General features: G+C 37.7%; 1 protein-coding gene across 4 annotated transcripts in view; it reads right to left on the bottom strand.

Moving 5' to 3' along the window:
* pdzd2 (PDZ domain containing 2) overlaps positions 1-26,081 on the bottom strand; it is a 112,100-nt gene that overhangs the window by 68,192 nt on the left and 17,827 nt on the right. For 2 of the 4 annotated variants that reach the window (XM_055199935.2, XM_055199936.2), the window contains exon 2: positions 24,285-25,172. The exons of 1 other annotated variant lie outside the window; for it this stretch is intronic. In XM_055199935.2, coding sequence (XP_055055910.2) covers positions 24,285-24,787 — 503 coding nt within the window. In that variant the 5' untranslated portion in view covers positions 24,788-25,172. Of the gene's footprint in view, positions 1-9,696; positions 10,251-24,284; positions 25,173-26,081 lie in introns of those variants that run through there. One more of the 4 variants, XM_055199937.2, reaches the window with a different exon arrangement.

The raw sequence follows: 26,081 nt of genomic DNA, 5'->3' as shown, positions 1-26,081 counted from the left end.
TAGCTTCCTGAAAAGTCTTTTCCCATGGTCACGGGCCAACTTATTACAGATGTGTATGAAGTGTGCACCTGGATATGCTATGTTGAAACACATACTGTATATCAACAATAATGGACTGATACTCTATACAGACCTACTGTAAAAAGAAAAACGTATTTCTTGGATTGAAGTCTGCTACTTTTTCAGCATATTCACCATAACGGCACACACAGAAATCCCATTGAGAGTTCTGCAGAAGATATTTGATAACATTATGACATGCATTGCTCTTGTCCCCCCTGCAATCCAGAGGACCCTGATCGTGGTCATTAGCACAGTCAAGTGAGTGAAAGTCCTCTGGAGCAATGGATCAGTGAGTGCAGCAAATCTTTCTACCTGAAAATCTTTCTACCTCCACTCACCTACTGTGTTTTTTATGATGGTGTGTTGTCATATTTGATCTTTCTTGTTTTTGTTTAAATAAAATCAGATGACCACATAACAGGAAGGACAGATCATCTGAGATCTCAAGTCATCTGATATCAATTATTTTTATGCAGTTCAATAAAGCATTATTGCATAAGTGCACTTAGATGCTGAAAAAAGTGTAGAATACATTTACATTTATTCATTAAATAGACACTTTTATCCTAAGTGAGAAGTACAACATAAGCAATTTGTCTTAGGTGAAAGTAACATGAGAAGTGCTTTACATTAGATAGAGCCAAGTGATCAAATGGATATGTGCCTTTAGACATTACTTCAGTTCAACAAAGAACTTGCAATGGTTATTTGGGTAGAGTTGTGAAGATCAATCCACCAATGGGAAACTATGGAAGTGATTTGTGGCTTTCGGTCAGTTTAACAAAATGCCGCTAACTCACCTACCGCATGCTTCTCTTGGCAGTAATGCAAGTTGTGCATGTGGAGAAAAGGGGGTGGGCCAAGCACAGAACCCTAAGGTACCCCAGTGACTATTTGCTGGGACATAGTCGATACTTTTAACACAGATGTAAAATTACAACCTGTTGAGTTCAGTTCTTGTTATGGCTATCGTCTTGAAGGCTGTAATGGAGGATCTGGTGGTTTAAAGGGACACTCCACTTTTTTGGAAAATATGCTCAGTTTCCAGCTCCCCTAGAGTTAAACATTTGTTTTTTACCGTTTTGGAATCCATTCAGCAGATCTCCTGGGTCTGGCGGTACCACTTTTAGCATAGCTTAACAAAATACATTGAATCTGATTAGACCATTAGCATCACGCCTAAACAATAGCCAAAGAGTTTCAATATTTTTTCCATTTAATATTTGACTCTTCTGTAGTTACATGGTGTACTAAGACCGGCAGAAAATAAAAAGTTGCGAATTTCTAGGTTGATATGGCTAGGAACTATACTCTCATTCTGGCATAATAATCAAGGACTTTCCTGCCATAACATGGCTGCAGGAGGCGTAATAATATTACACAGTGCCTGAAAATAGTCCCCTTGGTAACTTTCAATAGCAGGGGAAAATATCGAAACTCTTTGGTTATTTTTTAAACGCGATGCTAATGGTCTAATCAGACTCAATGGATTATGCTAAGCTATGCTAAAAGTGGTACCGCCAGACCCGGAGATCGGCAGAATGGATTCCAAAACGGTAAAAATCATGTGTTTAACTCTAGGGGAGCTGGAAAAAAGTGGAGGGTCCCTTTAATGTGGCAAAAGTTCCAGACAGAATAAAGACAAAGAATTTGGAGACAATGATCGCAAACCACATTGCTTCAAATCTAGGAGTCTGCAAGATGAATTGTTTGCAATATTATTGTAATTAACGGTAAGCAAAACCTTAAAAAGTAATTATTTTAGATTTCATTTTGTAATATTTACAGCTTAAATTATTTTAGATATTTTTAAAACAATTTAAATCATTCCACAGAATTCAGCAAATGTTTAAAAAAAAATCCATGGAAAAAGCAAAAAAGTCTGGCCCAGCTGATAGAGAAACTCGCTGCAGTAAATGAATTTTTAAGCCATTATGTTAAGCTGTGCTTCACTTCTTGTGATGTGTTTGACAAAAGTTTGCATTTGCTGATTTTTTGTATTAAAATGTCATATTTTGCTTCTTGTGTGAATAATAAAGATTTTTCCCTTTTGTTTCCATCTTTCATCTTTTTTTTCTAATAATAACATCAACATTAACCTAACAACAGTAATCCTATTAATATAACACATTTTTGAAGGATGCAAAATAGCATGTTGTCGTCAAAATCATAGACATTATCGTCATAAAATTGTTTTGCCATTATCGCACACCCCATCACAAACAATCCTATTTTGGCAAGTGTTTTAAAGATCTGATGTAAATGAATTATATTCTTGCTTATCAAAGGTTTCAACAAAGAAAGGATGAGAGGCTAAGCAAACACCAAGCTGAGATCTAAGCTATAATGCTCCAAGGCTGAAATAGAGACCTTCTCAAGGGCCACCGCTCAGCAGCACACAAGCAAGCACATGCCAGAAACAATCTAAGATCAGAAGAATTCAATACACAAGCCTCAGCACATACACAAGACAAAAGACTGACATTTCCTCAAACACTTACATAAAAAGTATCCTCCCAAATGCATTCTGATTATTCTGCTTATTCATTACTGAAATTTCTTTTGAAATAAATTGACTGTTCTGTGATTAATTTGAAGGGACAGCATGTGAACGAGTACTCACATTAATAACAAGCCCAGGAAAAACAGGATTAAGATTAGGCCCGGTGCATTACAATTACAGCACAAAACAGACGTCACAATAAGCTAATAACATTGAAAAATGATTCGATTAACAAAAACTAAATCCCTCATGACCTAAATTCATTGTGTGGGAGACAAGGAAAAGTTTACACAATAAAATTAAATTCAGTATCATTTAATCACACAGCAGCTCCCAACTATTTGCACAATTACGTCATACTTAAAAATGGAATATTATTATAATATAAGTGTCATCTTCAACAAACGGTCCTAGACTTTTCTCCAAAAATCCACTGCTTATTAGTCAAACATGAACCAAAGTTCTCTTTAGTCATAACAATGTGTATTAATAAAAATCATATTTGCCTCAGTCAGACTACGCTGTCAGAGACACACAAAGAGCATGTCAAACCTCTGAGCTATGACTGGGAAATCCAAAATCCAGTTCTGGCAGGACAAATGAAGAAAATAATGCTCTTGCTAGGCTGCCTGGCTCCAAAATCCAAGAATTCAAAATGAGTCTTGTGTGGGAAAACCAAGGTGTAGAAATATTATCGTGTAAGCAGAATGGAGCGTTGAAGCAGACAAATAGGCTAATCTTAACTCCCTAAAGTATGCACCATACATCCAGTTGACAAGTTAAGAGCAAATGCGGTGACTTAAGCAAGAGAGATGATTGCTCTACCATCTAACAAGAGATTCAGATAAGTGTACAGCCACAGCTTTATTCAAAAAAGAAAAAGACATCCACTGATGCACACTTCAATTTTCCAAAGGCTTTCATATGTTGACTAGGTCCTGCTGGTGGGTCACATGGATAATTCAGTCAAAAATGAAAACCACCACATGATTTACTCATTCATAAGCCACCCTAATGTTATTTTAGTTTGTAATGTTTTAAATATTGACATTTTTTGTACAAAATCTTAGGGCTGGATGATATGGCCAAAATTTTTAGCGCCTGTAAATTTCGGTCGGTACGGTATAAAACCGATATCGGTATGAATGTTTAAAAAAGCCTTGGGATAAACTGCAAAGAATGCCCAAAACAAATGTCTGTACATACAAACTTCTAAACAAATGAATTTACCAAGTCTATGAAGCCTACTCCTATAAAACTATATAATATTTACAAAAATAAAAATGGTATAAATAAATTGATGTTTCTTTTTTATTTCTATTTAGCCTTTATACAAAATTAAATGTAAACTGACTGTCAAATAATCAGACTTTAGGGTTCACCTTTAATATTAATAAGGTTCATCTGAATGTCAGTCAGTGATAAATGCTGTAATGCAGGAGTCTCAAACGAATGGATCATTTTAATAACAAATTCTTCAGCCACAGTATTAACTAGTTACATAGTTTTGATCAATTTACTATTAGTAAACACAGTAATATGTGGAAAGATATTATTAAATGGCCTAAGTGAAAGTGACCCTAAAACTTTTGAATAGTAGTAGGCTATTTAATGATACATAAGATAGTTGGACAGAAACATTTATATCAAAGCTCTATTTGTAATTGCATAGCAAGCTACATAATCATATATTAGATACTAGCATACTACATCATATACTCATAACGAGGCCAATAGCTGCAAACTTTTATCTATTGCACGTTTCTTTCCCCCCTTTTAACACGTGAACCTGATTTTTCTCATCCATAGTTCAGTTTGTGTTGCAATTCATCTCCTGTTGTCCCTCCCTATATGGAGTCACCATTGGAAGCTGTAACTTGACGCAAACTAACCCCGCACCTCCTTTTCGTATTCTGAGTGACAGCTCCTCTCTGGGCGAACACCAGATTCATTGATCCCATAATAACAATGATATGATTTGACGCAAGGCACAGATGAGCAATTTAAATCCGATCAGGCATTACGTTTTCCGGAATGCGCGGCTCATGGTTGCTTAGCTGCGAAAGACGTCACGCGCTCTGAAGGAAGAAGCGCATTGACCGGCGTTTAACACGTGTTTTTAGACGTGACATGCAAACGACCACGGGACGCGGTAATGTATATCGCAATATCGGAAATGTGTTTAGAAGCCATATCACCGTTTATACCGCGACATATATCGATATTGAATTATTGTCCAGCCCTACAAAATCTCATAGATTGCCTGAAGCCCGGAATACACTGCACGATTTTTGTCCTCTTATAAGATCATTACCTTATCACACTGTGCGACATGTATCGTTTAAACTCGGGTACGAGAGGCATGTAGACTGTACGATGATGACAAGGAAGCTTCTGCGGCTGCGTCACACGTTGCGCAACGTCACCAGCATGCGCTCGTGGTAAACAAATACCGGCACGCAGGTCGTAGTGCAAACACACTGTGCGGTGATCATGCCGAACTTCTGACACTGTCAGAAAACCATCGCAGGCCATCCCTGGACGCAAGACCGGGAAAACGGCCGTCCCTGAACCTCCATCACTGTACGACATAGGACCACCGATGGAGAGCCACGATCACAGAAATCGCGACGATAGTTTCACGATGGCAATCTTTCGCCAATTATCGTGCAGTGTATCCCGGCCTTTAGAAGGCCTTTATTATCCCTCCTGGAGGCATGTAGGTTATACTTCTGTGTGGATGGACTTTTTGGCCTTCAAATCAAAAGCACCATCTACTACCATTATATAACTTGGAACAGCAAGGACATTTTCTAATGTAACTCCAATTGCGTTAGTCTGAAAAAAAGATATTCATATACATCGGGGATGGCTTGAGGTAAGTAAATCATATCGTAATTTTCATTTTTGGCTAACTATCCCTTTAAGATAGTTACCTGGTGTGGACACCAGCTATTTAAAAACATATGCTGGTGAGAAGTAGAACTAGTCCAGAACTTTTTTCCAGAAAAGGAAATGTTTTTTGCCATATGCTTTTCATACAACTACACTGTTAGCCAGGTCTGTCATGTCAGGTGAATACAAAAAGCAACTCATCTAATTTACAAACTTGTATGCAAGGTGGCAGGTTCTATAAAATGATTCTTTCAAATCATAGTCATATATTTTTGTTTGCATGCAGTAAGAAATTCAAGATCTGATTATTTTTAACAAATTAAGGTCACACAACTGAAGGCAAAATAGTGCTCATGTTTGTTTGCAAAGACTGTAGTAAAGACATTCCACATTGAAGTATTACCCTCAGTCAGCACTCTCATCATGAACAAGCCTGCTGAGAGGAAACTGAGTCCACCACAATCAACCATTTGAATGCTCTCAGATGGGGACGCAGATGTCAGAACACAACACAGAGGATCTCATTTATTCGATTTGCATATGTGTACTGTGTAGGATTGTTTTAGTCTGTGGGTAGACCGGTTTCCAAATAGCTACCATACTGGTAACTCCAAAATGATTAGTTAGCATAACCTTTCTGTTACAGTACAGTATATCCTGATTTGAATTTGGCACTTCTGTCTATAAAGAATATAAGATCAATATATCATTTTAACATTAATGACTTCCATAGTAGGACAAAATACCGCAGCGCGGTTACATGAAAGTCTGAGGGGCACAAGCGATGGATTGACTAAGCAATTTGATAGGCATGGTGAGAGGGCTGTGTGTCATCGCATCACTAACTACTCTTAGTAGAAGCCCCAAACTTAACATTACGATGGGCTCCGGTGTTAAGAAAGCACTTTCTGGTTCAAGGCAAGCGTGCCAAATGTAAGTGTGCCCACAGATGCATCACTTCTGATACAGTACAGTGGCAAGTGAACAACCCACAAGGCGCGCCATTTCTAATATTGAAGTTCCAAGGTGCCGTGCCATCACAATTTGTCCTCTATTAAAATCTGATCGTTAGGTTTTCCTATACTGACAACAAACACTCCTCTGACTAAAAGCTGGTCCTTACCTGGTGTAAATATTGCTCTATGTACTGTACCCGTGTCATAGTTTGGTTGCCAGGTGCACTCATTGCAGTAGCATTGGGATGGTCATAATGTAATAGCTCATCGGTGTATGTTGGTGAGTTCCGGTATAGATTATACTTTCTTTTTTTAGGTAGGATCATTAATGCCATTCTTCCTTTAAAAGATGAAGTGGCTAAGATGTAAACAATATTAGAACATTGCTATAAAACAAAAATAATGCAATACTAACAGTATCTTGGTAAAAAGAGATCACAGCTTTGCTTTATTTATTTAAAGGATTAGTCCATTTTCTTAAAAAAAAACAAAATGTTGATGTCTTTCTTTGTTCAGTCGAGAAGAAATTATGTTTTTTGAGGAAAACATTCCAGGACTTCTCTCACCCTAATGGACTCCAATGGACCCCAACCCGTAACAGATCCAATGCAGCTCAAACTTGCAGTTTCAATGTATCAAAGGACTCTAAACGATCTCAAAAGAGGCATAAGGGTCTTATCTAGCGAAACGATAAGAAAAAAAAAATGCACTTTTAAACCACAACTTCTCGTCTACCTCCGGTCCTTTGATACGCCAGCGTGACCGTACGCAATATGTCATCAGTTCAAGAGGTCACGAATGGCGAATGCGAAACTACGGCCCAGTGTTTACAAGTGTGGAGAAAGAGGACAGTTCCGACGTTGCTGTATGTCGAATTATACTAATTAATGTCTTTTGTGTCAGTTTATTGTTAAAAATGGTCCGCAAATGTGCATTTCATATATGTAACACGTGACATTTCCGCGGCATTACGCAACTACGTGAGGTTGCGCTGGCGCGTCACAGGACCCGAGATAGACGAGAAGTTGTGGTTTAAAAGTGCATATTTTTTATTTTTCTTGTCAAAAATGACAATCGTTTGGCTAGATAAGACCCTTATGCCTCGTTTGGGATTGTTTAGAGTCCTTTGAAACTGCAATTTTAAACTGCATTAAATCTGTTACGTGTTGGGGTCCATTAAAGTCCATGAAAATGAGAAAAATCCTGAAATATTTTCCTCAAAAAACATAATTTCTTTTCATTTTGGATGACATGGTGGTGAGTAAATTATCTGGATTTTATTAAGAAAATTGACTAATCCTTTAATAAACCATGGCTTTTGACCATTCTGGAACTAACCATTTTACAACAAACTTCATTACAACAATACACTTGTTCTTGTAGCTCAGTTGGGTGAGCAGTGCAAAATTCAATTGGTACAATTAGGGAACACAAATACTGATCAAATGTACAGCTTTAATGCACTGAAAAGTTGCTTTGGATAAAAGCAAATGCAAATGCCAAATGCATTAATGTAATTTCCCGCTTACATCATCTTTTAAAAGCGAGTCGTATCCGATCTTTCTGCTTACGTTGTGAATGCGGCCTGAAACCGATCAGAGAAACTATGCACTGTTTCCTGCTTACACGTTCGTGGGTCATATTCGATCTGTAGCCTACCACATGTGGGAAAAAGCACATTGTAGAAAGCACAACAAGATCGTTTTGTTTGGGACAGGAACTGCTGTCAAACAACTCATACATGACTCTTTGCTATAAACTAAGCTAGGATTCACAAAACCTGTTCCAATTGGCTTCTCAATTTTATTTTCCCTTAGGGGACTAAAGGAATTTTGGTATATGTTCATCTCTAAATCTTGACAATGATTTCTGAAAAAGCATGGGAAATTATTTTCAATGATTTCTGAAAAAGCATGGGAAATTATTTTCAATCCACTGCAATAATAATAATGCACAGTTTTGTATTAATATTCAAAATATGGCATGCAGCATGAAAACAGCTACCCTTCTGTAATACCAACGAACTGTATTATGTATGTATTATGTAAGGAATAACTGATGACCGGCCATTGAATTATAAGAAAATAATGCACACCCAAGGTGGTTATGCGGCACGACACGGATGTGCATTATTTTCAAATTATTCAAAGGACCGGTACCATGGTTACCACAAACATTGCTCTGGTGCCTATTTTTAAGACATTTAAAAAGATATCAAAAAATAATGCATACCCATGGAACATTTCTCAACCAATCAGAATACAGCATTCAACAGACCCGTGGTTTTAGTATTATGAACTGCAGCAGTATCCTATTTTGTGGATGGAATATTATGTGAAAGTTAACTTTTAGTTCATTCATAAATTTAATCCCGTGTTAAGTGAGTTTTAGCAACCAGTTAAAGCCAAGAGAGGACACGAGTATCCCTCTGTATGTGTAGTGCTGCTGGGAAGCTTATGTGACTCAGAGATAAGTAGATTTATATTCTCTGTTTACACAGCGCTTCTTCAGAAATAGAGCACTTCCATTCACAAAGCACTGCATGCAGGATCCCTTTGATGTGCTTGGATGAGACCAATATACCCTACATGAAGGCTACATGAAGATAATAACCATCTATTACATTGTAAAAAAAAACAATGATGTAAGTTCTGTTTAAAAAAGCTATAGCACTTTAAACACATACCAGAAGTTTTGTGCAATGTTAAAAACTGTAACATATTTTTATTATGTTGCAGTGGCAATGCTCATTGAAAGCAATATGTCCTGTACATAAGTTTTAGTCTACATTTAGTCTCTTGCATTTGTTTCTCTGCCATTAAAAATCTAAGGATAAAGGTACAGTAGTGCATGTTACATGGGCTATTACTGACAGATTAACCCAGATTTATTTGTCAAGGGAAGTCGTAAGATAAATAGCCAGGTGGGAGGGCATGTTTAGTGACTAAGGTGATTGTCAAAGAAAGAAAGAAAGAAAGAAAGAAAGAAAGAAAGAAAGAAAGAAAGAAAGAAAGAAAGAAAGAAAGAAAGAAAGAAAGAAAGAAAGAAAGAAGAGCAAATGACAAGAATGAAGAAATACACATCTTTAATATCAGAATTCGAACGGTCTGATATCTACAATATCAGAAAGAAAGCGTTGAAACAGCAAAATGTTAAAATACTGGTAACTAATACTGCGAAATAAAAATAATATTCAGGAAGTTGCAAAAATCTCTCAGGCTCATAAAAAATGTAGCCCACTTTACTGGAAAGAAATCGTTCAATATGTAATAAATATACCTGAAGCGTTCACTTCAATCCCATCATCGTCCTCATTCTAGCAGTCAGCTGGTGCGCGCTCCCGTCAGTTCAATAATCATCAGCTCCCTGCGACTTTACTGTGTGCTCGTATACACGTTTCTAACGCCTCTTTCATGTGATCTCTTCAGCGCTCGATTAAAGTCCATGGTTGCTGTTTTCCACGGGACAGCCTGAATACGGAAAGAGTTTCCACGGCGCGGAGATATTCAGCTGAAGTTATGAGTGGTTTTGGCGCTCGCGTTATCCAGCGCGATATAATGAAACCGTTGCGAATGAGAGATTGTTGTTATCGTCCCGCCCCTTCTTCAAACTCCCAGCCGAAGACGCTCAGCGTGTACCTCAGAAGACACAGACAGACTACACTGACACATGAGGTAATACCACAGTGTCTATCTAGCGAGCAGCAAACACGCATATATGCCCAAATCTGCTGCACACTGTTATGAAGCCCACGCAGAGGGATTGTTAGGTTTTCAGACTCCGTCACATTTTTTCCGTTTAACAAAAAAGCCCTGACAAACAGCTGTTTAACTTAAGAAATGACACCTTTACATTTAGTATAGGGATAACTTAAAATGTGACCTCATCAATTTCTGAGGTATAATGTATAAATGATTGTAAATAAAGCTCATACATCACATGACATGAGTGGTATAAAGTCGACAGGGAGCTGTTAAACGCTTGTCCCAGGACAAAGTTCAATCTACATTGCCATCTATCTCTACAACAATGTACTGCAGATTAAGATACATCTTTCACTGAATCGGAATAATAAATAATGCAACATTTTTAGGTGTTTAGTTGTTTGATTGTTTTTTACTTTAGACATGAGGTTAAAGTTAAACCCTCTCTATGAATTTGATTTGATTTAAGAACTACAATTCTGGATTGGTGATCATGTGGATGTGATTGAGCAGTGTCAGTCATACTGAAGGGCAGATGTATGAAGGAGGCATTTTTATTCATCTTTAAGCTAATTGGTGATTAAATCACTACTTTAAATTCCTTCACATACAGTTTAGCAGCAAGACTTGGAAAATCTTCCCTCCTGGAAGGATCATAATATTCCAAACTACATTCCAACAAAACAAATGGAAAAAACACATTATAAATCCTTGCTCCACTGCAAAAAAAGACGACTTTTTTACTTTGTATTTTTGTCTTGTTTTCAGTACAAATATCTAAAAAAATTATTCAATATTTGCTTAAAACAAGCATAAATTTGCCAATGGGGTAAGAAAAAAAAACTTGAAATAAGTTTACTTTTAACACTCAATTCAAGAAAAATTAAACAAAATTCTATATTATTTTTTAAGCACAAATGCACTTAAAAACTAGACTTATTTTCTTAGGTGATTTTGCTCATAAAGAACATGTATATTGATTTAAGAATTTCTTGATATTTGTAGTACTGAAAAACAAAAACAAAAATACTAAGTGGTAATGAAAAATTCAAACAAACAGGTAAATGTGTGTCAGAGGATGTCCAGTATGCACCCGAGTTTGCACTAATTGGGTGTCTCCACCTAAAATCTGTTTTTGGGACATCCATCGCAGGCGGCAGCCTGGATACACATTCTTTACATAGCTCCGAGGAATTTGTGGGAAAATGTCCCAAAGACAGTATCATTCACAGCACTCTAGAATCACATTCATTGAAATAGACAAGCACACCACCATAGTATCTGGAAAATTTTTTGGTATCTGATCAGTCACTAGTCTAGTGCCAAATTAATTTAAGAAAAAAGTATATAACTAACTGTTTGTGTTATCATTTACTCCCATGGTAAAAAAAGTTTTTTTAACTGCAATGGTGGAATACTTGTAGGATTTTTTGCAGAAACTTGAAAATTTTATATTGACTACAACTACAACAAAGTTTATATATTATTGTGGCCATCACGTTATGGTGATAATTGTTTGTGATATGCAAGTTTTGAATGACAAAGTAATCTGGAAAGTTTTGTACTACTGCCCTCTAGCGGTTTAAGCTGTAGTAGCAATAGTACTACACTCTAAAAACAAACAGTTTTAAATAGCACTAAAAGTGGTTCTTGGCTCATACTCATAGAGTAACCATTTTAGTGCTATATAGCACCAATGAAGCACCTACGAAGAACCATACGGGGGTCATACAGCACCACTGTAGCACCACATATGGTTCTACATAGCACTAAATGGTGGTGCTACACGGGTACTTTCTCGGTGCTATGACACTTAAAATGGTTCCTCTATGATTACGAGCTAAGAACCACATTTAGTGCTATTTAGCACTGTTTGTTTTAAGAGTGTATAGCAAAAGTCAGTCAATAAAATAGAGATTTATCTAACCAGAAAGGCTTTTGAAATTAATGAAAAAAAACCTTAAAGTCCTGTGACCTTAAATAAAACATGCAAATAGAAATTTAATAACACCCTAAAAATTACCATGTCACTTTTTTTCACAAAAACATACAATTATAAATTATTTAAAAATAACAGATCTAGTCTAGATCTGTGAATCTTATGATCATCTAGACATGGGGGAATGTAATTTGTGGGGTAGTCTTACTACCAGACAGTATAACCTGATTATCCAGATTGCAGAGAAATAATCCTCTGCCCCATCTGTGACCACAGAAATCTGTGGGTGCCATGAGATTCAGTGTTGTGTACATTCTATGAATATCCATTGTTCATTTGACTAAAGATAAAATTATTGATTAGTATCATTAATCATTATAAGGTACAGTTATGACTTGTCTGTATATAAGACAAAAGAAGAAATATGATAAAAGAACAGCAAACAGCAAAATCATTAATTTTATACATTTATCTCTGTGAGTTTAAATAATACAAATTTTTAAATAGTGAACAGTCACTTGATTGAACCAAATGATTAAATTCTTATCATTGGCATTTAAAATCGCTCCACTGCGAATTTGATTCACTCTCATAACCTTGAAATCACAAAAGAGAACAAAATATTTCTGCTCATGAGTTATTTTCAATCATAGAGTCTTTGTATGTTTTGACAAGACCGCGTTCCCTAATTCAAGGCGCTTCTATCCATTAAAGTGGGAACATCACACCAGTAGTGTTTAAGAATAAAGAGCCGATGTCGTCTTTCACTCGTGAGAAAAAGTGCAAACTCAGACATAGTTAATACCAGGGAAAGATGGCAGACTTTCGTTCATTCATCAAGTGGCAAGTTAACTAACCGCAGAAAGCTGGCTCGCAAATGTAGGGATCTGAGACAGACGAGCAAATCAGTTCAAAGCAAACTAGGAAAAAAGAATAAAATCCGAACATAAAGTGCAAACTCACAGGAGGCTTTGAACTTCGTCGGGAAGTAGACAGACTTTGTATGCTACAGTCAGTGTGCATTACGAGAATCACTCATATTTTTAAATTCTAATGCTTCATTGTGGTTTGAAGTAGACAGATGGATGGTAAAATATGCTTAATCACTTTGACACAGACTGTGAAAACAGTTGTAGCATGAAACGTATAGTTCATAATTCTTTTAATTCAGTCTTGCCTTTTCACCTTTCTGCCAAACTCCCAGATATTTGTGGCTTCTCTGTCCTAAAATCAGGAAAAATACAAATTCATTTCTATGGCTAATTAGTAAGTGCCAGTCGGTTCTGTCTCTAGCATTCAACAAAAGATCAGACTGAAATAGATTCCCCCAGACTATGCAGTGTCTTTACACAGATTAACTCTTTAAAGTGAAATAAATGGTAAATGGACTGCATTTATATAGCGCTATTAACAGACCTATATGGCCATCCAAAGCGCTTTACAAGTAGCCTCATATTCACCCATTCCCTCACTCATTCATACACCAACGTGTCAGCCATGCAAGGCGCCATCCAGCTTGTTGGGTTCACCTGGGGTTAGGTGTTTTGCTCAAGGACACCTCGACACTTGGTCAGGTGGAGCCGGGGATTGATCCACCAACCTTCCAAATTGTAGACAACCTACATGAACCACTGAGCCACTGCTGCCCCTAACATAGAAATGTCATAGTTTTGACTTTGGAGAAATCCTTTCACTCGTAGGCCCCCATTCTTGTATGCATGACGTGGAACGGTTGAAACACATTTTTATAATGCTCTCAATTCGGAAAATCAACTTTGGTTTTATGATAGTAAAACCATGGTTAATTGTCGTGAAGATAAATATGTCCATTCTATTTGAACCTAAGCATCACTTACATGATGAGGATAACAGAGAAAAAGAAGATAATAATAAAAATAAATATCGTACATGAAAACGAAGACTATCAGAGAAGTATGAGGCAAGAATGGGTTTGTGCAGCAGGACACGATTTGCTTTGTCTTTTGTTAGCAGTTGTTCAAGGTAAAATGTGCATTAAACTACTAAATTTATTTATGTATTGTTTTCTGACCAACAATTAAAATGCATGAAACTACACTAAATAGCATCTTTGCATTATTTTTCATTTGCATTTAATAACAGCCGTTTATATCCCAGGTGACGTGTTTCCGTATTAAAGAGCCACACAGATCCAAAATCGAAACTGACCTGTATTGCAATGTATCATGTAGCTGTCCATCAATGTAAACAATGTGCAAAGTGGTTGAACCAAAAAGTGCACGATTAATAAAGTTATTGGCTTCTAAAGCAGGGAGTCGACTCTGAATCGCTGAAACGAGTCGTTATATGGATTGGATCTCCTGTCTGACTTTTTCCACGTCACACGAGGTACTGATCTCCGTCTACAGCCTTGCCCGCGGGAGAAACGAAAACTATGACCTGCCCACAGCTAGTTAGTGTGTAAACATCATATCATGCTGTGTTTTCAGTTTGCGTTTTTTTCACTGCCAAAGGAGACTTTTTCAAGGAGGGATATACTAAACGTGTCTGGCTGTGAAGAATCAGTGGTTAAAATAAATTTTTAACGGAGGGATTTAGACGTTTGGCAATAAAAGATTGTTCAGTACCCACTTAATTTGGAACAACATGCGTCTCCTAACCACAACCTGTAAGTATGATAATAGCTACATACTTGCTTAAATGAGTGTAAAATGTCTATCGTCATTTTTAATGACGTTTTTAATTAATGATGAATGATATCGTTGTTTAAACTCTTAATATACTGTCAGAGAGTCATGTTAGCAAGCGGTTAACGTAACGCATGCTCACTTAGGGTTTTGCTATGACCCGGTTAGTTTACATAAATGCTTAAATGAGTGTAAAATGTTAGTTTCTATCAACGTTTTTACTGCTTGGATTAATGATGAATAATGTTGTTGTCAGAGAGTCACGTTAGCAAGCGGTTAACGCATGCTAACTAAAGCCCGGAATACACTGCACGATTTTTGTCCTCTTATAAGATCATTACCTTATCACACTGTGCGACATGTATCGTTTAAACTCGGGTACGAGAGGCGTGTAGACTGTACGATGATTACACGGAAGCTTCGGCGGCTGCGTCACACGTTGCGCACCGTCACCAGCATGCGCTCGTGGTAAACAAATACCGGCGCGCAGGTCGTAGCAGCAAACACACTGTGCGGTGATCATGCCGAATTTTTGACACTGCCAGAAAACTATCGTTAGCTATCTTTGGACGCAAGACCGGGAAAACGGCCGTCTTTGAACCTCTCTCACTGTACGACATAGGACCACCGATGGAGAGCCACGATCACAGAAATCGCGAAGATAGTTTCACGATGGCAATCTTTCGTCTGGGACAGCCAATTATCATGCAGTGTATCCCGGGCTTTAGGGTTCTGCTCTGACCCGGTTAGTTTACATGAATGCTTAACTCTTTCGCCGCCATTGACGAGATATCTCGTCAATTAAGAGAAAACGCTTCCCCGCCAATGACGAGATTTTCCGTATTTCCACAATACCGCTATTATCCACCAGGTGCACTTCCGCAACTTATACAACCCGGAAGTAGCGCCTCACGTGAAAGAGGAAGAACTCCGTGTATGTTTTAAAGATCGCTCTGCATCTGATCTCTATCAAAAGTCCTTCAAAAAAATTGAATTATCTCAGCTTTTTGCTCAAAATTGGGTGTTTTTGAAGAAACCTACCCATGTTTGAGAGGTGATTACAAGAGAACTAATGAAGGTAGGATAAAACAGGTTTTTTTGTTTGAAATCAGAGGGTCTGTTCTTTCATCTGATATATTGTTTGTTTATATATTTAAAGAAGAATATTTTCTGGAAGGCATAAAATTTTTGTGAAAATCATGAAAAATGCTGGCGCTGGCTGGCAACTTTTTTTTAAAACGCTGGCGGGGAAAGAGTTAAATGAGTGTAAAATGTTAGTTTCTATCAGCGTTTTTATTGCTTGGATTAATGATGAATGATGTTGTTTTTGTCAGAGAGTCACGTTAGCAAGCGGTTAACGCATGCTCACTTACGGTTTTGCTATGACCCGGTTAGTTTACATAAATGCTTAAATGAGTGTAAAATGTTAGTTTCTATCGTTGTTTTTATTGCTGGGATAAATGATGAATGATGTCGATAATGTCTTCTCAGTAAATCATTTAGCACTAGGTCAATATACATGTTGCACTATTGTTGGTCTGTGCCACTGATCTGTGGTCTGTCCTGAGACTTTGTCAGTTGACCAATCAGAGCTGAGTAGGCTATTGAAAGGTGGGGTTCAGGCAGACTGAGTCTTTGAAAGGCTTCACACGAATCGTTTGGGGATCTCTGAGAAATGGGGTAATTTTAAATGTATATTTTGAGAAAATTACAGTTTTTTTGACTATGCATGCATTTAAATCTGTTGTCCGGGACAGTGATAGGACGCTTAAAATTGGCATCTTACTGGCTCTTTAATAGTATTGCCTGTATAAAAGTTTACCTGTAAGTGGAACCAATATGTCATCTGCCTCCACACTTTAAAAAAACTTTTTAAAAACTTTTTCCATGTTTAAGTGCTCTAATTGGGTCCCCGGTGCTTCTATCAACCTAGAAAATGTGATAAAGATCAACCCAGTAACTTTGTTTGGGTAAGCCATTTACTGCAAGCATGTGAAAAATTAGGTCGTTCAGATTTTAATCCGCCCTCTTAATCTGACTATCCAACCACAACACTGCCATTTAGTGCAGATAGTAAGATGGAGAAAAGAAGGACTTGACAGCACAATTGAGTTTCAATTACAATCCGCTCATTTGCATTTTAAATGTCACACCCAAAAACGGCACACTTTTGCTCGGCCTACAAATTTGCAATTTTAACATGCTGTAATTAATTATCTGTGGAGTATGTTGAGCTAAAACCTCACTTACGCACTCTGGGGACACCAAAGATTTATCTTACATCTTTAAAAAATCTTATAAAATGACCCCTTTAAAATGAGTATTATATGTTGAGTTTTTTTTAAGTAATACAAATATTTACTCTTTCTAGTAAGAGAAGGCAATTATAACCTATTAAGGTATACAAGTCTTCATTTTCAATGGTGCTTTTAAAGTAAAGCCATTCTTAATCTTGTCTCAAATACTTTTTCATTGACCGTGTGGTGAGCACTTTGCATTGGCTGTTTGGAGCAGTGCCACTGAGCTATTTTCCATGCTCCCCACAGACAGATGCTAGGCCAGACTGTTAAAAAAAATACAGTGGGACCAAAATTACATGAAGACGCATTACGCTGGGGAGGTTTCTTGTGGTGAGCTTCGTTCGGGCCCAGAGGTTTTGAACCGAAATCATTAACATGAAAAGCACTTGATGAAAAATAAAGTTTCCATCGTGTGTCTTTCTTTTTGTTTGAAGGCTATAGTCCATTGCTTTTTGAACAGAGTCCAACCCTCATTTCTCCAGCTCTCAGCACACTCACAGCAGACACAAACCGGGTCCTCCTTTAATACAGAGAGGCCTTCTTTCCAGAGAAAGAAATCAAGACAACAGTAAAAAGCAAAGATAACCCTGAACATGTAAACTTCAATTTACTTCACTGAAATTATACCAAAGGATTTTTGTGAAAAGTGGAGAAGTGGAAATAAGACGGTAATGGAGAAGATGAGAAAAATAGTTTGTGGTGACGAAGATTAAAGACGAACAAATCAGCTGAAGTTTAGCGGGTACAAGCGAAAGGTTCCTAAAAGGTTATTTGTCCGGCTGCATCATCCATATGATATGTGTTTAACATCTATAACACAACAAGTCATTTTAAAGTAAAAGACTTTAAAAACACTTTACCTCAGAAAAAGGTACAAGAAGGTACAAAAGTTGTCACTGGGGCAGTACCTTGTCAAAAAGTGCATGTTTGTACCTAAACGGTGCATCCCGGTACAAACTGGTTCCTCAAAGGTACCTATCTGTACCATAACGGTACATATTAGGACCTTTTTAAATGGTACCGTCCCAGTGACAACGTTTGTACTTTTTTTGTGAGAGTGTAGAGTATACTCCCTACTGAAAAATCCAGCCAAGACCAGCACAAGCCGGCAGCTGGTTCTAGCTGGTTTAAGGTGGCTTATGCTGGTCCTCCCAGCCCGACAAAGCTGGTCATGCTGGTGGGCCAGCTGGTCTTCCAACTTGACCAGCTAAGTCCAGCTAGACCAGCTTAAAAAGTGACCAAAACACAGCTAGACCAGCTTGCTACACCAGCAAAACCAGCCTCCTACACCAGCTAAACCAAGCTGGAGACCAGCCAAAACCAGCTCACCAGCCCATGCTGGTCTTAGCTGGATTTTTCAGTAGGGCTGACTATACAAACCACATGGTTAATAGCTGGTGAAGCTAGTCAACAAACAGATCTTGCTGTTTAAGGGCACCTGTTTTATTGCTAACAAACAACGTTTTTTTGTGTATTTGGTATAATACAATGTGTTCGTGTGGTTTATGGTTCAAAAAACACATTTTTGTAGCTCCAAATTTCACTCTCTTCCTGAAACGCAAAGATTTTGTACAAAACTCATTGATTTAAAAAAGCTGTGTCTCTGATTGGCCAGCTAATTTGTACATTGTGATTGGCCTGAATACCTCTGACGTCAGACGGTCATGTGATGCTCCTTACCATGTTTGAAAGATTCAGTCACAATGCAATGCTAACAGGAGTTAACTTACAGGCTGTGAGTTTGAAGCGAAAGGAATTATAATAATTTCGGTCTTCTCTACATCACCAATCCTAGGAAGTAAACTGTTGCCTACAATCTGTGATTTACGTTGGAGATGATGACTCACATCGTTTACTTTGGGGTATGTACTTTTGCACATCATTAACATGTATAAACTTACACACCAAAGGAAATGCAAAAACGTGAATCGGACCATAGGTGCACTTTAAGAAGCTTGAAGAGGACAAGCAGACCAGGAAACTGAAACACAACATACGCATGCTGTTTTTTGCCACATTAAATATTTTATGAAGTAAGTGCTTTTGCATTGAAATTCATCTTGAATGTTCCTTTGTTGGATGATGCTGCGACAGCATTTCCATAAATCAATGGGCCTGTTTTAAACGGACACTAATCTTACCAATTTGCTCTCCAACTTTGAGCTTCAAACTCTCAGTCGGCTGTGTTAGCAGGGATCGAGTTAAGCTTAAAAGACCCTGAGTGGATATTTGCGAGGTTTCGCAGCTTATATAAAGAAATGGACTGAGCTCTCATATCTGAATAATGGACAGAAACATAGATATGTTCCTGCAGAGATGTGCTTATCTTTAGCTTAAGAAAATGATATGTCTGTAAAGACAACATGAGTTTCTGGTTAAAACCACGTGCCACTCCCAGGAACCTCCTCCCCTTCTGTATCCTGCCATCTATTTATACAGGAGACAGTTGTCCCAAAGCAGATTCTGTGTGAATGCTGTGAAACTTCCTATCATTTATCAGTTACACAATACAACACCTAATTATAGATCTCAAGTTACAGGGAAGGATTCAACTTCTACAAACCACAACATTTTAAGTAGTCTTTGTACTGGGTATATGAAGAGCACAGATGCAAAACCCTCTAATTTACATGTTTTCTTGTAAATTAGCATTTTCTATCAGACCTTTAATGGATTTTGCCAACAAACCAGCATTGCTGAATGGCTTGAAGGCCGACATAAGGTGGATTTGAAGCGGAAGTATCTGATGAACGTATAATATGTGGCAAAACATTTGGTTATCATTATCTGATTTTTGACAGAGGTGTCCTCATATGTAAGCAATAAGGTACGAGAGGCTGTTCTGTATCATTGAATAAGTCACAGATGAACCGCAATGTTAGGCACGACAACTTTAAATACCTTGTATAAAAAGGTTCCCACACTATAGAATATTATTTTGTGTATTTGGTATAATACAATGTGTTTGCATGGTTTATGGTTAAAAAAACACATTATTTTCCACATCCCGTACATCTTTTTAGCTCCACATTTCAATCTCTCACTGAAACGCACAGATCCGTGTGTATGTTGTAGTCCAAGAAAAGAGATTTACGTTGGAGATGATAACTCGCATCATCATTTACTTTGGGGTTTGTACCTTTTGCATATCGTTAACATGTGCTAATACACACTTACACAACAAAGGAAATGTAAAAATGTGAATCAGACAATAGGTGCTCTTTAAGTAAACCTCACTCAAGAGGTGCTCTAGTGACAGACGCTAGTGCTAGCGTCTGACTCCCATGCCGGACCTTTCCCCGGTTCGAGTCCTGCTCATGGCGGGTGAGAGTAAGACCCATTACATATGGAACTAGGAATTTTTTATTAGTTTAATAAATATGACACGTCGATGTAGATTAAACTAACCAACAGTATATTAAATTAACCAACCGGAAATATACAAAAGTAAAATGCAACATACACAGTATTGCAGAAAAATAATTTATAATACTAAAACAGTGACAAGGACCTTTTCTCTGTAAAATACACAGTAGCTATGTTTACATGCACAACATTGTCAATCTGACTCAATTTAATCTGATTGCAGATTACGATAATACAGTTTACCCTAAACATTGCAATCTGATTAAAGGTCACGTTATTCCTGATCCCATTTTTCAAACTTTAGTTAGTGTGTAATGTTGCTGCTAGAGCATAAATAATACCTGTAAAATACTGCCAGTGAACTTGTTAAATGTTAATATAACTTGTTAATATATCTTTTGTAACAAAATTACCCTTTCAAAGCCTACAGCGAATGGCTGGTTTGGACGACAGCACTCTACTTCCTGATTTAATGACATCAATAAAACAGTTTTTGACTAAACTCCGCCATATGAATACATCAGTCGCCAGCTAAGCTCAAACGGCACTGCTAAGCTAAGCTGCTGTCGAATCACAACACACTAAACAAACTACACAATCAGAACTCATTATGTATTTCTGAAGGAGGGACTTCAGTGTCAAATATTTCAAAATAATAATTCAAAAGTCAAATATAATTGTGTACATATACAACAGACATGTTCCAATGAAAAAGGCTCCCAACTTTTCTGCTTTACCTGTAAACTGACAGCAAATTGTGCAAAATATTGCATTCAGTGTTTCCCACAGGATTTTGAGGAGACTGTGGTGGTGATGACGTCACCCGCTAATTAGCATATATGTGATGTCATTGTGTCGTGTTTGCGTTTGATCTAGTGTTTCACTTCTATTCTTTAATCTGTATCTGTATTTGATCTGTATTATATATCAAATTATATTTTAAGCCGAATTAAGCTGTTTTAAATAGTGAAATAAAAATGTAAATGGGAATCATGAAAATTCTATTTGTGGGGGCCAGTGTTGATTCTGTGGTGGGCCACCACAAATAAATCAATGTATGGGAAACACTGGATTGTTTCTTTCATCGTGTTTTACCCAAGTAAATGTCTGCTTCCAAGATGTTAAATAATATACATTGATGAAAATATATTTTAGTGACTGAGGGTGACGCACTGGCCCGATCGGGCAAGTGACAATACTTTTTAATGGCCCGAATTTCTCTCACCGGGCAAACCTTTATGTTGAGCCCTGAATCTGGAGGGCTACATTTTTGATAAGTATTTTACTCAAAAATGTTTCTTTTACTTGTTGATATGTTTTATCATTGTTTAAAATTTTTACATACATAAAAGTACATAAAAAAATATTAAAATAGAGGCTATTTATAGAATATGTTTTGGTGGGCAACTCAAGGACCACGTGCGGGCAACCTGGTAGGCATGGGCCGGTATAAGATTCTGGCGGTATAATCCTTTAGCAAAAATATCGCCATTGCAACACTAAAATGTGTTATTTTCAAATGCCAGGTAAAAAAGCCTTTAAATTATAATATGCTTTCAAAAAATATATCATATTTTCATAATGTATGTTAAATGTAAACATCAAATCAATCACCTGACTTAATGATTTAATGAATTTTGTATAAACTCAGCTCATACCTTGGAGACGGTATCACAGAACATTTTAGTGATTTTGAAACCTTGACTGTTTAAAACCTCGGTATTATTTAAAACCGGTAACCGGCCCATACCTAACCCACAGGCACCGTGTTGGAAACCACTGGTCTAAGAATTGTAAAGGATCTATTTGTCTGCCATTATTGGACAAACTGATTAATCCAGGTGTGGCTGATTATTGTTGTTGTGACTACTGAGGTCAGGCACACCTGGATTAATCAGTTTGTTTGTGACTACTGAGGTAAGGCACACCCTGGGTGGCCATTCATGCCAGTTCCGCCGGACACGTCCCGAACATGTTTTCGGGTTCGTTCTCCGGAAGTCACGTTGGTCGACCGCATACGTCATCAAGGTTTAATATTTCGGGTTTAATTTCAGAAAAGCAACCATTACATTTCAAGGTAAGAATGAAACTACAATGATTGTATGTCTTAAAAGAAATACATCTTAATTTTCTAATGTATTTTTAACTGAAATGTGAGAACCTCGATGACGTATGCGGTCGAGCAACGCGACTTCCGGAGAACGCACCCGAAAACATGTTCTGGAAGTGTCCGGCGGAACTGGCACAAATGGCCACCCTAGGCACACCTGGATAAATCAGTTTGTCCAATAATGGCAGACACGAAACAAGGAGCTGGCTGAAGTTCAGGAAGTAGTGCAGCTGGGCATAAAGCCTAATGGGACACACTACTGTGATTTACATACTCGGTGTGTAATATGTTAATATGTTAGAGTGCTTTAAATTATTTTTGTGAAATGTGCTTTGTAAATATCTCTGACCAGATTTTTTAAATGAAAAGCGGAGACATTTTCTAGTTCAATCAATGGTTACAATATTATTGAAATCTTATTACATTACATTACAATCTTAATACATTAACCATGATATAAAAACACGGGACTGTCCCAGGAAACATGGGACATCTGGTCACCCTACTCTGTTACCTCGCTTTTTAAATGTTTTCAAATATGATACTTGTTTTAATGCCAGCAGCATTCAAATATGATTGATAAACGTCTTTAAGGACTATGATATAGACGTACACTTTTAAAGAAAAGTTAGGGTACAATTAAAAATGGTTAAAAAACTTTTTTGTAAAGTCATTGGCAAGACATGACAAAAAAGTACTCGTAATATGGCACATTTTCCAAGCGTATGTTAGCCAAGAAAGCAATCAAAGCATGGCACTTCGGCATGGCAGTGCAGAACGTGTGAAGACTGAACTTCACAGTGTGGTCCATGCTTTGTTTTAGTTAGACACAAACATTTGGCAGTCTCAGGCGAGTGACAGCTGAGAGTGACAGTCCAGATGGAGGCCAAACACACAGACACAAGGTTTCCTGCCACACAAACAGCCATCTCCCAAGGCTGTCGATGTACAGTACGGAAGCAAACAAGGAAAAAAATCACTGGCCCTAGTCCAAATCCCAAGCTCTAGGGTAAACCAGCCAGCCATGGGACGCACGCTGAGATGCTGTACATAGACACGGGGGAACACTAGCTGTGAAGCAGCTTTAACAAACAGATGCACACAGGAGATCCTGTTCTCTCTGGCCAGCTGTGACTCGACCTGATACCTAAACAAACAGCTGCCACCCAGTCAGATGAAGAGCTAAACAAAACCAAAGAATTTCATGTACTTTCAATATAGTCATGTAAAATTTAAATGAAATTAAATATAGTTATGCAAATTAGTTTAACTTTACTAAGAGGTTAAACCACAGGAAATTAGAATCAGCTAGTACCCTTTACTATACAAATATGTCTTTGTACTTGTGGTGTACTTACCCCACATTTCTTGGCTTTGTATTGTGCTTTCTAAACTTTCAAACAAAAAATACACCCTTTCTCCTAACTGTGACATCACTGACATCATTGGTAAATGTATTTTTCCACTTACATCCATCTTCAATATTTTATTTACTGCCATAGCTTTTTAAATGACATCACATGACAAACGGACAAACCCAGATAAAATCTGATTTTAGTAAAAAAAATCATCTGCAGAATGGATTTTCAAAATTCTGTGATCATAAAAGATGTTAAATGGTCCAGCGAGTACTGCACTTATTGACATACTGGTAGTATTATAGAAAATTATCCAAAAATATTAAATAAATGAACATACAGGGTGGAGTGAGAAATGCACAATAATTCTGCAGGCAGGCAGTGATTTCTCATAGGCCTGAATAAATAAATCCAGATGTCCTACCTGGCTCCGGTGACATCAACTCCAACCATCAGCTGACCGTTCAGTGACAGCAGTTCATCTCGCAATTTAATATCTCCACATCTGGCTGCTGCGCTGTTCTTTTTCACTTCGGTCACCCAAATACACCCAACATCCAATACAGGACCCTTATCGCTCTTCCTGCGCCTTCTCCGGATCCCTTTTTTCTTTCCCTCGGGGTCTCCAAATATTGGAATATTTCCAAAGCTGAGACCAAACTCAGATCCATCTCCGTCACCCTTGTGCAGACAGATCGCCTTGACCTCAAAATCAATTTCTTCTCTCAATGGGCCACCACTTATCAGCGGGCCTTCGACCTCGGCAAAGTTTAGCTGGATGTATTCCACGAGCTTGTTGATGGCAGCCTGGCACAGAGACCCATCTTGTGTGCTCTTTTGACACTCATCCGTTTCGTTACGATCCTTCTCTCGCCAGTTCTCCAGCAGGGGGAGATGGCTCAAGGCATTTTCTTGGGTGATAGGCATCCTTGCTCCTGGTGATGGGCCTGCCCGGGCCTCCCCTGCATGTTGAGTCAAGGTTTTCTCCAAAGAAAACCAGCGTGAGATGCCATCAGACACATTAAAATGGGTTTACGTTCATCTCTATATGACAGGGTTTGTTACAGACATTACAACCAGAGTGCTGTCATCCATCAGCGAGACACTTCGACCATGGAGGTCCATGATGTCATTCGTAGTAACGGGGGGTTGAAGAAGTAGGGCACACTTATTCTTTGACTGGTAACAAGAGAATGTGTGCCATTAGCTGCTCCTCCTGGTGTGTGCCAAATCTGATTTCCAATAAAGTGGAAAATAGTGGATCGCTGGGAGTTGAGTTCTGTCCTGACTCACAGGCGCCACAGACATTCACCTAATCAAAAAGAAAATAAATAGAAATGCTGTTATAAAGTAAGTCCGTTAAAGCCGTGCAACCGTGCCTCATTTAGTTTTCAACCGCAGTAACAACAGGAACAGAAATTGGCATAACTGTTGCAACAAAGAAAGCCTATTATATACAAGCCGATTTGTTTGAGTGACAAATTTCATGAAGTGGAAAAGATTTCGTTTATAGTCTTTTGAGCCAGATGTTGACACCAGTTGGGGTAAAATAAATACATTTAAGATTATTAGATGCACCGTTACTCACAGAAAGGCAAAACAAATATGCCAGTGGTTCTCAAACTTTTTCAGCGTGCGGCCCCTCTTGTGTATGTTGCATTTCTTCGCACCCCCCAAAAGAAAAAATGTTCTAAAACTTAAAATTTTAATTAGTGATGCACCGATGTATCGGCCGCCGATATTTATCGGCCGATTTTTGATGAATTTGAAACCATCGGCAATAGCACAAGAAAGGCCGATACCGATTGTTTATTAATTAACTGCATAAAGAAATCCATTATATGTAAAAAATGAGTTATGTTGTTAATAAAATAAATGCTAAATAGCAAAAGCCACCTTTGAAGGTTGTCATGCTGTCTTATTATATTTGTTTTAGCTTAATTTGTGCCTCTCTTATTTGGTCAGTTGAATGTTAATTAGATCCCATCCATGTTCAGTAAAAATAATCTGATGCAGAAATAAACTAGCTAATAGACCAACTGTGTAGTATTGTATACAAGTTGTCTGTTTAAATCGGTATCGGCCCAAAAAAATCCTATCGGTGCATCCCTAGTTTTAATTAAGCAAAACATTCAATTATACAAAGTAGTGCTGTTGCTTAGTAGCCTTATTTTTTTTAAGTTTAATTACACAGAATTCATGATAAATGAATGTATTTTAT

The sequence above is a fragment of the Misgurnus anguillicaudatus genome, chromosome 22 (genome assembly GCF_027580225.2).
Source record: "Misgurnus anguillicaudatus chromosome 22, ASM2758022v2, whole genome shotgun sequence".
Classification (NCBI taxonomy): domain Eukaryota; kingdom Metazoa; phylum Chordata; class Actinopteri; order Cypriniformes; family Cobitidae; genus Misgurnus; species Misgurnus anguillicaudatus.
The sequence above is the reverse complement of the archived record's forward strand: the minus strand, read 5'-3'. Positions and strand labels throughout refer to the sequence as shown.